Source organism: Dysidea avara, chromosome 14 (genome assembly GCF_963678975.1).
Source record: "Dysidea avara chromosome 14, odDysAvar1.4, whole genome shotgun sequence".
NCBI lineage: Eukaryota > Metazoa > Porifera > Demospongiae > Dictyoceratida > Dysideidae > Dysidea > Dysidea avara.
The window spans coordinates 14,773,484-14,788,343 of NC_089285.1; the positions used below are offsets into that span (position 1 = coordinate 14,773,484).

General features: G+C 38.5%; 1 protein-coding gene and 1 long non-coding RNA gene across 3 annotated transcripts in view; both read left to right on the forward strand.

Moving 5' to 3' along the window:
• LOC136243880 (glyoxalase domain-containing protein 4-like) overlaps positions 1-14,860 on the forward strand; it is a 43,807-nt gene that overhangs the window by 9,378 nt on the left and 19,569 nt on the right. The window contains exons 5-7 of one of the 2 annotated variants that reach the window (XM_066035437.1): positions 79-157; positions 605-735; positions 7,109-7,195. In XM_066035437.1, the coding sequence (XP_065891509.1) occupies positions 79-157; positions 605-735; positions 7,109-7,195 (297 nt within the window). The remainder of the gene's footprint in view (positions 1-78; positions 158-604; positions 736-7,108; positions 7,196-14,860) is intronic. The other variant, XM_066035438.1, reaches the window with a different exon arrangement.
• Positions 3,830-5,124, forward strand: LOC136243882 (uncharacterized). Its single transcript, XR_010695005.1, has 5 exons — positions 3,830-4,275; positions 4,325-4,464; positions 4,570-4,693; positions 4,741-4,846; positions 4,905-5,124. It is a non-coding gene; the product is annotated as an uncharacterized lncRNA (long non-coding RNA).

Here is a 14,860-nt window from a genome sequence, read left to right on the forward strand (position 1 = left end):
CACTGTATATGTCTTATCCACACAAAACACCCCTGTGTATGACTAGTTATTTGTTTGTATTTTTATTTCCCTTTGAAGGCTTCTGATGGGTGTCTTCTTGTCGAAGCTCCAGGAGGGTTTCCGTTTTGCATAGCTGATAAAGACAACGGAGACAAAGGTACGAATTATGTGTTTTCTATGCTTAGTGGTTGTATTATCTAGTAAAGGATATTATTGTGATGGTGGTTAAAATAACTGATACTGTGCTCAGTACATCTTTAACACATACCATTCGAAGTAGCAAATAAATTGTGTACAGAGGCAGATCCAGAATTTTTCAAGAAGGGGGTACTGTGATACAGTAGTGAAGGGTAATAATTCCCCCTAAAGTTTACATATGCAACTCAGCTAATTAACATTTCCAAGTCGTCTTTTATATTTTTTGGTTGGATGATTTTAAGTACAGGAGTAAGTACAATCTTCTAAAAATCCTACTATACAGTACTTCTATACTCTAAGAAGGTTTAAAAGTTTACAAAATACCAATGCAATTGCTGTGTTTCTGCATCCCTGCCTTGTTTAGCTATGTAGCATGTAAGTATTAGTTTTTATTTTTGCTTTTTAGATCCAGTGGTTAAGGTGACTTTGAGTGTTTCTAGCCTTCAGAAATCATTAGAATATTGGAACAAGTTGCTTGGAATGAAAATTATGAAGCAGACAGACACTTCAGCTGAACTAGCATATTCAGATTCTCAGGTACTTGTGTGTGCGTGGGTGCGTGCATGTGTGTGCGTGCGTGTGTGACTCAGTGCCTCTGTGTGGTGAACCCTGGAAACAGTATTTTGCTGGCTAAACTGACTTGTGAGATGAGATTAGGTTGTGTGTGTCAACTTCGTGTGGTGGTGTCAGTTGGCATTTTCCATGGTTGTATCCCTGCTGAGCCTCTCTGGAATACCGTCAGCTTAACTCTGTCCAACCTGCACAAAGTGCAAAACAGCTGTTTCAACAGCTATCACATGGAACGTGTGTGTTTGTGCATGCATGTGTGAGTGCATGCATGTGCGTGTATGTTCAAGCATCCCACACGCCAGTGCTGGTTCACTGGGTAGGCGTTACCGCATAGCAGCAGCCAAAACCTTTTTTGCATGTGTACATCCACGTGTGGCTTGTGTATCATATGAAATGTTTTGAAGGCATGGTTGGGCTTGATATTATCTAACCAACACTAACTGATATTGCACGCACACTAGGGTTGGAACGAATGTACATATACATCCTCCGAAGCTTCTTTTTTAAAAATGTTACCGAAGCTTCAAAGCTTTGTTACAAATGTCATGTCAGCAATTACTGAACACATTTGATGGTACACTGTGGTACAAACTCCTGCACTTTGTTATAGCTCCAGTATAACTATTGTTTAAACTATAACTACACCAGAAAATACAGTATGTAAATGGCAGCTTCCACAAGGAGTGACAATACATGTGCAACCGGTTTAACTTGTTAGTATCCATGGTAATGAAGCTTGGTGGGGTAAAGCAGCATCCGAATGTTATGAAACTGAACGAGGCTTCAAAGCTTCGGAATCTACCCTGGTGTCAGCTGGGGAAGCAGTCCACCCAGCTATAACATCAATGGGTACCTAGTGTTCTGTGTCTCACATAGTGGGTGAAGCTTCAGTAGGACTTCAGGTGCCCACATCTTTCTCTTGTGAGACATGGTACATCCTTCTGCTGCTTCAGGAGGATTTGCCTGTACTGACTCGTAGCACCTGAATAGCACACAGGTGTCCCAGTGTTTGTGTGTGACTCTGCTGGCTGTGAAGGCTTTGCTTTTGTGTGTGTACATGCATGGTGTATGCATCCATGTATGTGTCTGTCTTACATGTGTGTATGTGGTATATGTGCACATTTATTACATGCATGTGTACGTGTATGTGTGTACCTGGTGTGTAAGTGCATGTATGTGTTCGTGCGTGCGTGCGTGTGTGTGTGTGTGTGTGTGTGTGTGTGTGTGTGTGTGTGTGTGTGTACAGGAGCGCATCAAATCCTATGGACAAGGGAGCATGTAACTTCGTACACTGCTAACATTACGGGCAAATTCAAACACAGCGTCCAAATTCTAATAATAGTATTATCCTAATAAGGAAATTACATAAATTTCTAAGGGTTGCATCATTATTATGTGGCTGGAAAGGGGAGTAACAGTTTATAATGGATGTGGACTGGCCTCTTTTTTTGAATGAAGGGTTAGAATTGAATAATTATAAACAGGAAACACCTAGCTTGAATCGAATTCGGTATGCAGCGGGTGCCAGTAATGCCAGTTTGACTAACACAACATGTAACAACTTGCGTAGCAGGTTGTGAGACTCACCTCTGAGAGCAATGATATGACAGAAGCTGTTAGCGAAGCTAGAACGTGAAAATACTTTGTGGAGTGATACACCAGGTATAGCTATTAGTTTGTGGGTACAGAGTTCATATAGCTATGTAATTGTAAATTATTAAGCAGAGCTTCTGACACTCTAACAGACAGGAAAAGCTGTAGCTCTTTTACTGTATCTGTCAGGACTTTGGAGGAACTCACGGGTTAGTATTTACTGCATTACTGCCAGCATGTTAGATTCTGGACCATTCAATAATCCCTATATCTCACTGCGCTGTGATGGCAGCTGCATTATTACATACAATTTCTCTGTATACTTTTGAACAATTACAAGTAGTCCTGTGAAGTCTGAAAGTTTTTAAAACTACCTGAGACTGGATATGTTGTCTGCCCAGGAATTTCCAGCTATCCATCTAATGTATGGTGACTAAGCAATTGCATGAATGGGGAAAACCATTTAATCGACTAGACTCAGATACCTGTGAGCTTTGGCATGTTCCAAACAACAGCCATCAAGTGTATTATATGATGCTTGTAAATCATGCAAGCAATTACATCATGATATACAACAGGTGGTCAAGCGGGATTCCACCATTACAGAACCTCAAAGGCAATCTAGGACAGTGGCGTCATCTAACTATGATTTCAAATATTTATCACCGAATAGCCAACAGCACCGTGTTTCCCATATTAGCCAACAGAAAAAAATTATCCAAGCAAAACTACACTAATTAGAACTATATAACTGTGACCTGTCCAATGAACAACATACTGAGATGCTGGAATTAGTCAAAGCAGTGAACAAAAACTGCCATGCCATAAATGAATTATGAGAATGAGGTGATAATATTTTTGGCTCAAAAAAATAACCTGCTCCGTGCTGCATGGCACCAAGATGTCACCGAAAATATTGAATATGAGAAGGATCAAGCTTCATCAGGTATGCAACAGGATTTTAGGTGACTGCTCAGTTAGGGTACTTTAGTGCATAATAATTATTAATATTTACTAATCACCTCCCACTAGGCTTTAGTTAATACATGATACACACATGATTTACTTTTATGATTTTATACAGTACAACATGTGAGTGTTTGTACTTTTCTTGTCCAGTGACTGGTAAACATTCGAATCGCTAGAGTCAATTAACATTCGAATCGCTAGAGTCAATTAACATTCGAATCGCTAGAGTCAATTAACATTCAAATTGCTAGAGTCAATTAACATTCGAATCGCTAGAGTCAATTAACATTCGAATCGCTAGAGTCAATTAACATTCGAATCGCTAGAGTCAATTAACATTCGAATCGCTAGAGTCAATTAACATTCGAATCGCTAGAGTCAATTAACATTCGAATCGCTAGAGTCAATTAACATTCGAATCGCTAGAGTCAATTAACATTCGAATCACTAGAGTCAATTAACATTCGAATCGCTAGAGTCAATTAACATTCAAATCGCTGGAGTCAAATAACGATAAGGATGGGTAAGCATGCATACACATGTACATGTATTAACACACAGTTATTATTATATGTACAAAATGCTCTAGCAGTCTATGCCAGGAGTCCTGCTGCATATGATGCTTTACATAGTTTTAATCTACTACAGTTTTTACTTTAAGTGGGAGCAACAAAAACTTAGGTAGAAAACAAACAAACAAAAAAAGAACTTCTCGAGGTTTTTATTGTGTGTACGTACTTTGAAATATTATATCAACTACAACTTGGAAGGAGCTGGAGAAGTTGAAAAGCGTCTTGCTGAGAAGAAACTTTAATATGATGAAGTAGTGGCAATGGCGCAAGAGCACGTACTGAAGAGAAAATCTACTGCAGAGAGAGTTGTTGACCATGAAGAAACTTTGCGTATAGGAGAAGGTTCACTTACAGTATAATTGATGAAGTGAAGGTAACAACTATATATATTTACACTAATGCTTTCATTGGTTGGTATGAAGCTATTGTGGAACAGTAGAAACCAGAAGTTCATTGGACATGCAATGACCCACGAAGAAATGTCTACATTTTGTGATACATACCGCATTCTCCAGCCAGGATTCCGTCAACGAAGGACTGCCTATATATTACAGACACTTTGGTGAGATCTTATGTCTGATTTGATGTACTTGGCTCCCACTATACAACTAAAACTACTATGTCGGTGAGTTTATATACTGACTTGTTATTTAATTTTCCTTTGTAGCATCAGTTTATCATACTTTCTATGATGGATGCTATTTTTAAATTTCACAAGTATGGATTTAAAACAGTTGCTGTTGTGTTTGATGAAGCATCACCTCACTTATCAAAGATCAAAATGCTTAAAAGTATTAGTAACTGCAATAATATATTTATAAGTACTTTTGTCTTTTAGGTTTTTCTGTTCCCCAGACTGTGCAGATAAGTTTGCTGTGGCCCCTTGGTTTATCAGTCCATACACTGGCAATAACATTTACTTCATCATTTATCCTACCCACCAGGTATACTATGCACAGCGGTAGATGCTCTTCTAGGTCCTATTGTTCTTTTGTTCAAAAGCATGATTGCTGCATTATATCAGAGCGGGTCCATAGCAGATGGAGAAACCAGGAAGTTGATTTACAAGAAGGCTAGTTTTGGATGGAGTGTCATTGAGGACATGTATCACTGTGAAGTTGATTGAAGATTGACATCACAGTGTTCCCACATACCTTAAGCCTAACCACATATACCGTGATGCTTGGACCAGACTTAATGTCACACCATCCAAAATCATGCAAGTTAGTCCATGTGTGGACCTAGATGCTGCATGAACAAAGTCATCTCAGAGCTAGTGGAATTTGCCCTAGTCCTGGTCCTAACAATGTTGCTAGTGTTGAAACAGTTGTTGAGTATCTTCAAGCACTTGACAATTTTTTTGAGCTAGCCTTGTTGGGTCGCCAAGTACGTATTTTCAAAGTGGAAGGAACAACTTTACAAAGGATGCAAAGTGGATTTGATTATTCAACACTTATACATGCCAGAACAGTTTTGCTTTCCTCCATTAAATTAAGTACTGCTGGTTTACACTATTCAGGAATTCATTGTACCTACAGTTGTACAACTTTGTCACCAAAATTCTGTGGGTCCTTTCCATATAGCTAATTGAAGCTGATGGCATAATCCCCTTCACTGTACTGGTGAGTAGACAGAGCAGTGTGCCGTCCTCACATGTGCTAGCTTTTTTTGCCTATACAATATAATCACATCAGTTCAAATAAGTTACAGTGTTGATTGTATGAATCCGATGTTCTGCTTCACTGAGATATGGTAGCAGCTCTTTTTTAGGGATTGTGAACCCACCACGATCCAATTTTTCTACTACCCCTATAGGTAATTCCAAATCAAACTTCTCTTCTTTATCTATGTAGAACTCATTTAGCAAGTGTACTTCCTCTTTCAAATCATTGTGATTCCCTTTATCTTGGTGCTGCTTCTTTCTGTTTTTTTTTTGTTTTGTCTGAATCTCTTGGCAAAGAGTATTGCCCATCCTCCCATTCTATATAACGCAGTATCATTGCTGCCATTGCTACTGCTATCATCAATGTCATTATCTTCAATGTTGCCACCATCACTGAACTTCTCCAACTGCTTTGCTATTTGTATAGTCAAGTAGTTCTGTATGCCATGTGTAATATCGCACAATAACTCTTCTGGTGTCATCTGAGATTTCACCGGAATAAGGGACTATCAAGCTTCTCCATAAACTGTCAGCCTCATCAGTTTCATTGGGATGCCATGTACTTCATCCATTCACAAAACAGACGGCAAGATTTGTCAGCACCTTTTCCACAGCAGAGATATAGTTGCATAAATTTTGCTTTAGTTGTTGACACAAACTTTGATAATCCATTGCTGGAACCAGCAATAGCATCCCACAATGCCTTGGGTAATTGGCAAAGTGCATTCCCTTACCAACTATTGCCTCAACTTCCTGGCACATTAATTGTTAATAGGCTGATAGGTTCCAAAGTACTTGCAATTTCATTTCTTTTGGTTTTTAGCAATAGCTTACGTTTTCCATTGTAAGGCTATACGTACAGAGAAAAAAGAAATGCAATAAAATAACTGCTTCATTTAGTAGCATTGCCACTCACTGTCGCTTAGCCAGACCACTTTTTCTTCTTATGTATAGCTATACAAAGAAGAAACGGTGGTGTGGTTACGCGAGACTATACTAATATGATAGGTTATAGCTACTGATCTACATAGTGGAACGGAACGAACACGCACAGCTAATCACAATACTCAGTGCCTAAGAGGCGTTCAGTATCAATACCATTTGTTATCGATCGAGTTTTGTTCCGTTTGTCTTCTTCCAGCTCCTCTTTCATTCGTTTCAGTTTCTATAGCTTCATCGCACGTCAGACTTGATGTATTTAAACATGCAAGTAGCCTTATAAGGAAATAAATAATATAGTATTATTATTATTTGGTCGCCATGTTTGAATTTCGCTGTTTAGAGAGTTACATGTTCCCTTGTCCATTGGATTCGATGCACTCCTGGTGTGTATGTGTACAGTACATGTGTGTGTGTGTGTGTGTGTGTGTGTGTGTGTGTGTGTGTGTGTGTGTGTGTGTGTGTGTGTGTGTGTGTGTGTGTGTGTGTGTGTGTGTGTGTGTGTGTGTGTGTGTGTGTGTGTGTGTGTGTGTGTGTGTGCAATGGGCCATGTATGTATGTATGCATATCAACTATTACATTTTGTGTTTATTGTTGTCTACAGTGTAGGCTAGAGCTGTCACAGATAAGTGAACCAGTAGATCATGCTGAAGCTTTTGGAAGAATTGCCTTTTCCTGTCCTCGTGTTCAAGTACGTATGCGCATAATGTTATGATTACTATATAATTTAACAAGTATAAGGATAACAGTAAAATAGCCGAGATACTTTTTTTGTGGTAACAATCGTTGTACAATACCTTCAGATCAATTCATAACAACAATTGACCACCTTCCTTATGCACCCCTCTTCCTATTTTCTCAATGGATTGAGTGCCCAAATATCAGTGGTACTATCAATAGGACTACTGTTGAATAAGTGCAAACACTTAATTGAGTACAAGTACACAAAAAAGTTGGAATTCATAGCACATCGATAAAAAAGTACTGAAACAAGTTGGAATAGTCCATAATATTAAATCACAGCAAAACAATAAGAAGTGTTACAGTGTATATCCCTTCTGTGCTATGACTGGTGAACCCACGTATACCGCATCTGAATGGTGCTACACACCCCACCTATATCAATTATCGTCTGAAAAGTGAAGTATCCATTACGCTTCGTTGTTAGCTATGTTCAACCCATTTCGAATCAAGAACTGTTCGATTAGCACCTCTGGAATCAAAGTAACCACTATGAAAAATACAGATGATTTCCGGTATGAAGGGAAGCCATTATGTGCTATCATCAAATTGACACTGTTCTCTCTGTTAGCAAAGAACATGTTCCAAACACCAAAACTTTAATTTGTGGAGCTTTTCTCAAAACACAGCAAATTTTCTGTGATGTACCAAAATTTATTCTTGTGTAAGAAGCATGGTTCCTATATACACATGTAGGGTAACATTAAGAAATTTTGTAGGAAATATTCCCACACTGTTGAATTTTGTAAGAAAAATTCATACACATGACTTAATGTGTAGGAACAATTCCTAGACTTGTAGGAATAGCTAATTATACAGTAGTGCAGGAATGGTTCCTACACTTGTAGGAATTATTCCTACACTGTAAGAAGATGTCTTACACTTTGTGCCATGTGTAGGAATCTTTCTTACAAAATTCAACGGTGTGGGAATATTTCCTACAGAATTCTGAAAAAAATTTCAATAAAACACTACACACACTCAAGTGTAAAATTCCTTCCAGCACTTTACCCCAAAATTCTTATTTAATTTGGAATATGTTAAAGATGAATGGGACACAAAGGAGGACACTGGTAAGTCCTTGAATAATTCATTGTATGTACTGTGGTATACCAAAAGGCACCTCTCAGGCCAAAGCCGCGTCGAACAGTGAACAAATCAAACCCGTAGCCTTAGCCATGTCGAGTTATGCTTGCCTGAAGGCATCAGTTACTCAGTCACTCAGTCAGCAGAAAATCCATTAATAATTTTTTTTTAAATTCCATAGCAACTTGTTGAAAGCATTCCGGGTCGATCTGAAGGCTTGTTTGGGCTTACTTTTGCCTAACCTATACTGCCTCATCGTTGTCAGGGAAAATTTAGGATGGTTTTTGAGTGATGTTATTTCATGGATACTCTTGCTGTAGGATAGTGCTTTTAAATTACTTTGTAAACTGTTAACTTTCTGAGGCATTTGCCCACTACAAGTCCAGATTTTGCTACTCCTGCTACAGTGAAGAAGTTTGGCTGGCAACTCACTACTGTTATCATACAGTGTGATAGTGCTGTATAGTAGGGACCACAAAGGAGTAGGCGTGCCAGTTTAATCTCTGGTTTTATTCTTAAGAGAGAAACAACACAAAGCCATCAATGTGAGAACAACAAATCAACACCTTTGTGGTACTAATGAAAATAAATGGGTTACAAAGGACACAGAAGTAAGTCCATGATGTGTGCATTGAGGAATTAGTAAAGCGCGGAATACGGAATTGCGGAATACGGAATTGTGGAATAACGAAATAAGCAAAACTTATCCTTTGCAGATTGTACAAATAGTTACATGCTCTATAGCAATCATACTTTATTTACACCTGCAACAGCTCTGCATGGCACGCCACGGCGATGGATAGCTAAACAGCAGCTGGGCGAGCATTAAATGGGACAAGCGAGCACACAACCAATCACCCTAGAACGATCTACTTTCGCTAAACTTACTTATCTATACTCCTTAGTTGATATAGCTACAAAGCGCCAAGACCTAGTTCTATTCTTAGGTTAAACTAGCTGCCCTTCATGTGCATACGACTGAATTTATTAGAGTCACGCTAGAGTTCAGTAGGGAAGTCCAGTGGTTGTGTGTCTTTAAATGGATTTCAAAACTCTTCAGGTTTGAATCAAGAGTGTAGCTAAGTAAAGTTAGCAAAGGTAGATTGTGCTATAGTATGTTCACGTTGAGCTGAATCCTGAAAAACAGCTAAAAATTAAAAGTGGATTTTTTTTCAACAGAGTTAACATTTCAGCCAACCAGATGATTATTGGTAACAGCAAAGGTGTCAACAACAGACAGGTACGGTTTGGCTTCATTACAAGTTCGGGAAAGGGCTGTAATGGACACTGTACTTATATGGCTTCCCCATAGGAAATGTATTGTGAAAATTTTGATTGGCCATAAATATTATGTCTAACATTTGAACAAAAAGATTTTGAAACATTTTTAGCGGGTCGAGCAGTACTACAAATGAGCCAAATTTCAAGATCGTGTGTAACTGCATCCATGAGTTATTAAATGTTTTTGAGGGTTCAGCTCAACTTGAACATACTATAGGGTGATTATTGGTTGTGTGCTCATCCCATTTAATGCTCACCGACTGCTGTTCTATCCATCGCCGTGGTGCGCCATGCAGAGCTATTACAAGGTAAATAAAGCATAATTACTATAGAGCATATAATATTTGTGAAATCTGCAAAAGATTAATTTTGCTTATTTCGTTATTCCGCAATTCCATTATTCCGTATTCCGCATTTTACTAATTCCCATGTGCATTGTACCTCCTGCAGTATGTTAAAAGCCACATGTCAAGTCAAAGCATCTAACAGTGAAAGCTAAGCCATCCAGTCAATGAAAGAGTAGAAAATTCTTTTTTGTAAAAACTTATGTAATAGAGTTATTTAGAAGACACATTTGAGCTTGACAGGGCACTGTGAAAGTAATCTGAGCATGACTGTACTGTGCACTAACTTACTTGTGTCGACCGACTCGTACGGCGGGCAACCACACCGGTCGTGGAATCTTCAGGGAGTGTGGCGTGCACAAATCACGCGACACCACAGTTCCCCAATCTCCTTGCACCCGGCGAGGACTTATGGTTGGCAGACACATTCATCCATACTGTACTGTGTACTAACTTCTGCAATAAATTTTGAAATTCAATAACTGTTTCAAAGTAATTTTTTTTTAATATATATATATTTTAGTTTATGAGGGATATGACTAAAATATACGTACGATTCACGAGAGCGCGCAGTGCTTGAGTGAGAGTGCGTATATTAGTCATATCCCGAGTAATCGTGTTATAACTGTTATATTCTACACTCCAGTAGATGAAAATGATTATAGATAGTACGTTATAGTGAAACAGCACCTCCTGGAGATGGAAATCAATAGAAATTCAGACATTTTACACTTTTTGCAGTGCCATGCCCACATAATCGCGATTATAGTATGTTCACATTGAGCTGAATCCTGAAAAACAGCTAAAAATTAAAAGTGGGTTTTTTCTCAACGGAGTTAACATTTCAGCCAACCAGACGATTGTTGGTAACAGCAAAGGTGTCAACAACAGACACGTACGGTTTCATTCCATTACAAGTTCAGGAAAGTGCTGCAATGGACACTGTACTTATATGGCTTCCCCAAAGGAAATGTATTATGAAAATTTTTTGATTGGCCGTAAATATTATGTCAAACATTTGAACAAAAAGATTTTGAAATATTTTTAGCGGGTCAAGCAGTACTACAAATGAGCCAAATTTCAAGATTGTGTGTAATTGCATTCATGACTTATTAAATGTTTTTGAGGATTCTGCTCAACGTGAACATACTATAGTGAGTTATCCATGAAGGAGACAAGAGTTCATCAAAACTTGTTCCAATTCCTGAGGTGAATAATTGTTGGTTGATTTAGGCGCTTGTTATTATAGACTTATTTACCATTTAGATAAGGATTTTGCAGAATGTGTGAAGTTACACCATATATGGTAAGTGTAGCCACAAAGCATGGTATATCAGTTATATACCACAGTTTGCCGTGGTGTATCAGTTATAATCCACAGCGTGGCGCTTTTGATCTCAACCACAGGTGTGGTATAAATATATAACAACTAAAGCCAACAGGCATGTGTCCCGCAGCAAATGTGTTGTGCTCGATTGTTTGGGAAAACCGTGTGCATGTACGTGATGACATGCATGCATGCGTGTGCGTGTGTGTGTGTAGTTCCCACTCACATGAACATAAGTGTGTTGATAAATGAAGTATTATAAATTTTCAAGCAGGTAAGCTTTTAGACTAGGACACTAAGTTGGTTGCTTTGTGCCTATTTGACACACGGACAAACCAGCTTCTGAACACATTTCGTATTGGACTCTATGGGATTTAAAAGCAAAGGAAAAAAGGCAAATTTTAGTCTACCAGCTTACCCATAGTCAAAGTACTAATGTGTCTTAAGCTACTGTTTCTATATTACATCACATGAAATAAACTCATTGGTCATATGTACTTTTACTGGAGACTTCTGCAGATTGTATAGATTCTTTCTAATAGTGTAATAGCTGAAACTGAAACGAGTACTTCAGGAAAACTACAATATAGTACTTAAAGCATTGTTAACTTAGTTGTATGAAACATATAGCATTCATGGCAAGGTCTCAAAAGCAGTACTGCATGATACAAAACCTAGTGCTGTACTAGTTCTCCCACTCATGCTTCGTTTGCTGTACACCCTCATTAAAGACTATTGCAGTTATTTTGGCTGTCATAGATCTTTGATATCACATGTAACCATTTTTGTGTCTTATGTACATAGATCCATATTTTATTTTCATAGTATCAAGACACATGAAAGTGTATTGTGCAGCCAAGTACAGCTAGTGCAGGCATGCGACAAACAAGTGCGTATATTACAGAAACCAAGAAACACCATTTTCACACATCTGTAGCTTGATAGTGCTGGATGAAAATTAATCAGTTTTGCTGTGCAAACTTAGGGCACCTCCCATTCCAAATTTGAGATGAATCCGCCCATCCATCACTGAGATACAGTATGCGCTTTCAGAGTTCATCTTATTTTCTTTGCATTTTTCTCTTTTTCTTTTTGCACACTTCATAGATAAATTGTAATAACTTGTGTGCTTTGGTCAATTTACTAAAATTTGGGGGGAATAAGTAGTGGTGTGCGATACGAATCAATATATTGCAATGTCGCGATATTCTCAGTGTATCGTGATACAGATACATAACAACCGTATCGAATTGACGCATGCGCGACTCAAGTTATTAAAAATGGCGGACCATTCGGGCCACGCCGAGTCACACTCTTACGAGTTTATCAAGCAATGTAAGTGTCACCCGTCTTCAAGAAGCAAAATCTGGAAATATTTTGGTTTCCTTACCAATGATAACAGCCAGGTGATTGTTACACCGAACAAAGCCATTTGTGAACTGTGTGACGAGCACGTGAAATGCTCAAATAATACTACCAACTTACTTACACATCTGAAACGGCATCATTTCATTCAACACGAAGAAATTATATCTGAGATAAGAAAGGAAGGCAGCAAATCAGTGGGAAACTCGAGCACAACTTTGACTGGGAAGCAGCAAAGCCTAATGGAAATGATATTAAGAAAGGAAGCGTACAAGAGGGATAGTGCAAGGTATGCGGCGTGTCAGAGTGCACTTGTTTTCTTTATTTGTGATGATTTACAGCCCATTGGTGTAATAGATAGTCCTGCTTTTCATCAACTTTTACACACACTTGATCCCAGATTTCTACCTTACAGTCGGTCTCAGTTTTCTAGAGTAATTATACCACAAAAGTATGATGAAGTGAGGCACACTGTTAAACAGGCACTTGATGGGGCGGAATATCTTTCACTGACAACAGACCTATGGACTGGTTGTCACAACCGTAGGTACATGTCACTTTCTGTTCACTTTGTAAGCAGTGACTGGGACATGGGTCATTATAGTTTGCAAACACGTGAAGTGCTTCTTCTCATACTGCACTAAACCTTGCTGACGAACTACGCAACTCCATGGAGGAATGGGAGATCACTGACAAGGTTGTGATGATGACAACAGATAATGGCCAAAATATTAGGGACACTATCACTGAAGAGCTGGAATTATCCCATTTAGGTTGCATTGGTCATACATTGCAACTTAGTATTGGTAAGGCATTACAAATTTCTATTGTGTCCCATATCTTGGGGAGAGTGAGAAAACTTGTGGAGCATTTTCATAAGTCTACATTGGCTACCAACTGTTTGCTGGAGAAGCAAGTTCGTTTAGACTTACCTCAGCATGTGCTAGTGATGGAGTGTAAAACTTGTTGGAGTTCGACTTACCACATGCTTGAACATGTTCAGGAAGAGCAGGCTGCTATCTGTGCTGTACTTGCTGAAAACAAGGACAGGAGTATTCGCTCGTTACTGCCGGAAAATGAGGAGTGGGGTATAATCAAGGATTTGTGTGGTATTTTGAAGCCGTTTTGTGATGGTACAACGATTATGAGTGGTTCAAGGTACCCAACATTTTCACTGATGGCACCGTTATTACACAAAGTACTTGAGGTTACTCTTAAAGATGCAGACGACGATAGCTATTTGTTGAAACGCATTAAAAAATCTATATCAAATGATTTACAAAGTAGATATGATTCAGATGATATTAAAAAGCACCTGAGAATAGCTGCATTTCTTGATCTAAGATTCAAGAATCTTAGTCCAATTATTCCAGCTTTAGAACATGGACATGTCTACGAAATTACGAAGGCAGAGCTACTGTCACTTGCTGAAGGTGTGTCAGATGATGAACCAGCGGAACCAAATCCAGAACCACCTAGGAGGAAGAAAAGTAATCTTTCAAATTTTTTTTCAGATGTCTACCAAGGTAAATCAAAAAGAAGATATAATAAATTGGAAAGAGTCACTGCAGAAGTTTGTAGATACAAAAGTGAAGCAACTATTCACATTGACGAAAAGCCACTCTTATGGTGGAAAGCACGAGAATTCCAGTATCCCTTACTGTCTGTCTTAGCTAAAGATACTTTTGTATTCCAGCAACGAGTGTCTGTTCTGAAGAAATCTTTTCTGTCACTAGGAATATCTTGAATGAAAAACGAAACAGATTACTTCCTGAAAACCTAGATAAGCTTGTGTTTTTACTTGAAAATTTATGCTAACTTTGAGCTGTTAAGGTTACGGGATACCGGATACTACTACTACGGTTGAAGCCAAAAAAATCGTCTATTTACGCATGTTGAATATAAATTATAGTGTCAACATATCACATATATAATTGTCTTTTACAGGAACGACGGTGACAGAGGATACTCTAGAAGACACTGCACTATTAACCTTGAAAGTGCGACAATCGGCGTGCCAAATATTGTATCTTATGCACTTATTTTAAACGTACTTTTTACATAATATCATTGTATTTCATAGTATTTAGGTCTCCAGAAAGTAAGGAAGTAGTTGCGTCAAGGAATACAAACTGACGGCAAAATTTATGATCACTACGATGTTTTCAATCGAAAATTGTCGAAAATTTTGCCCCACAACCGGGTCCTTTTC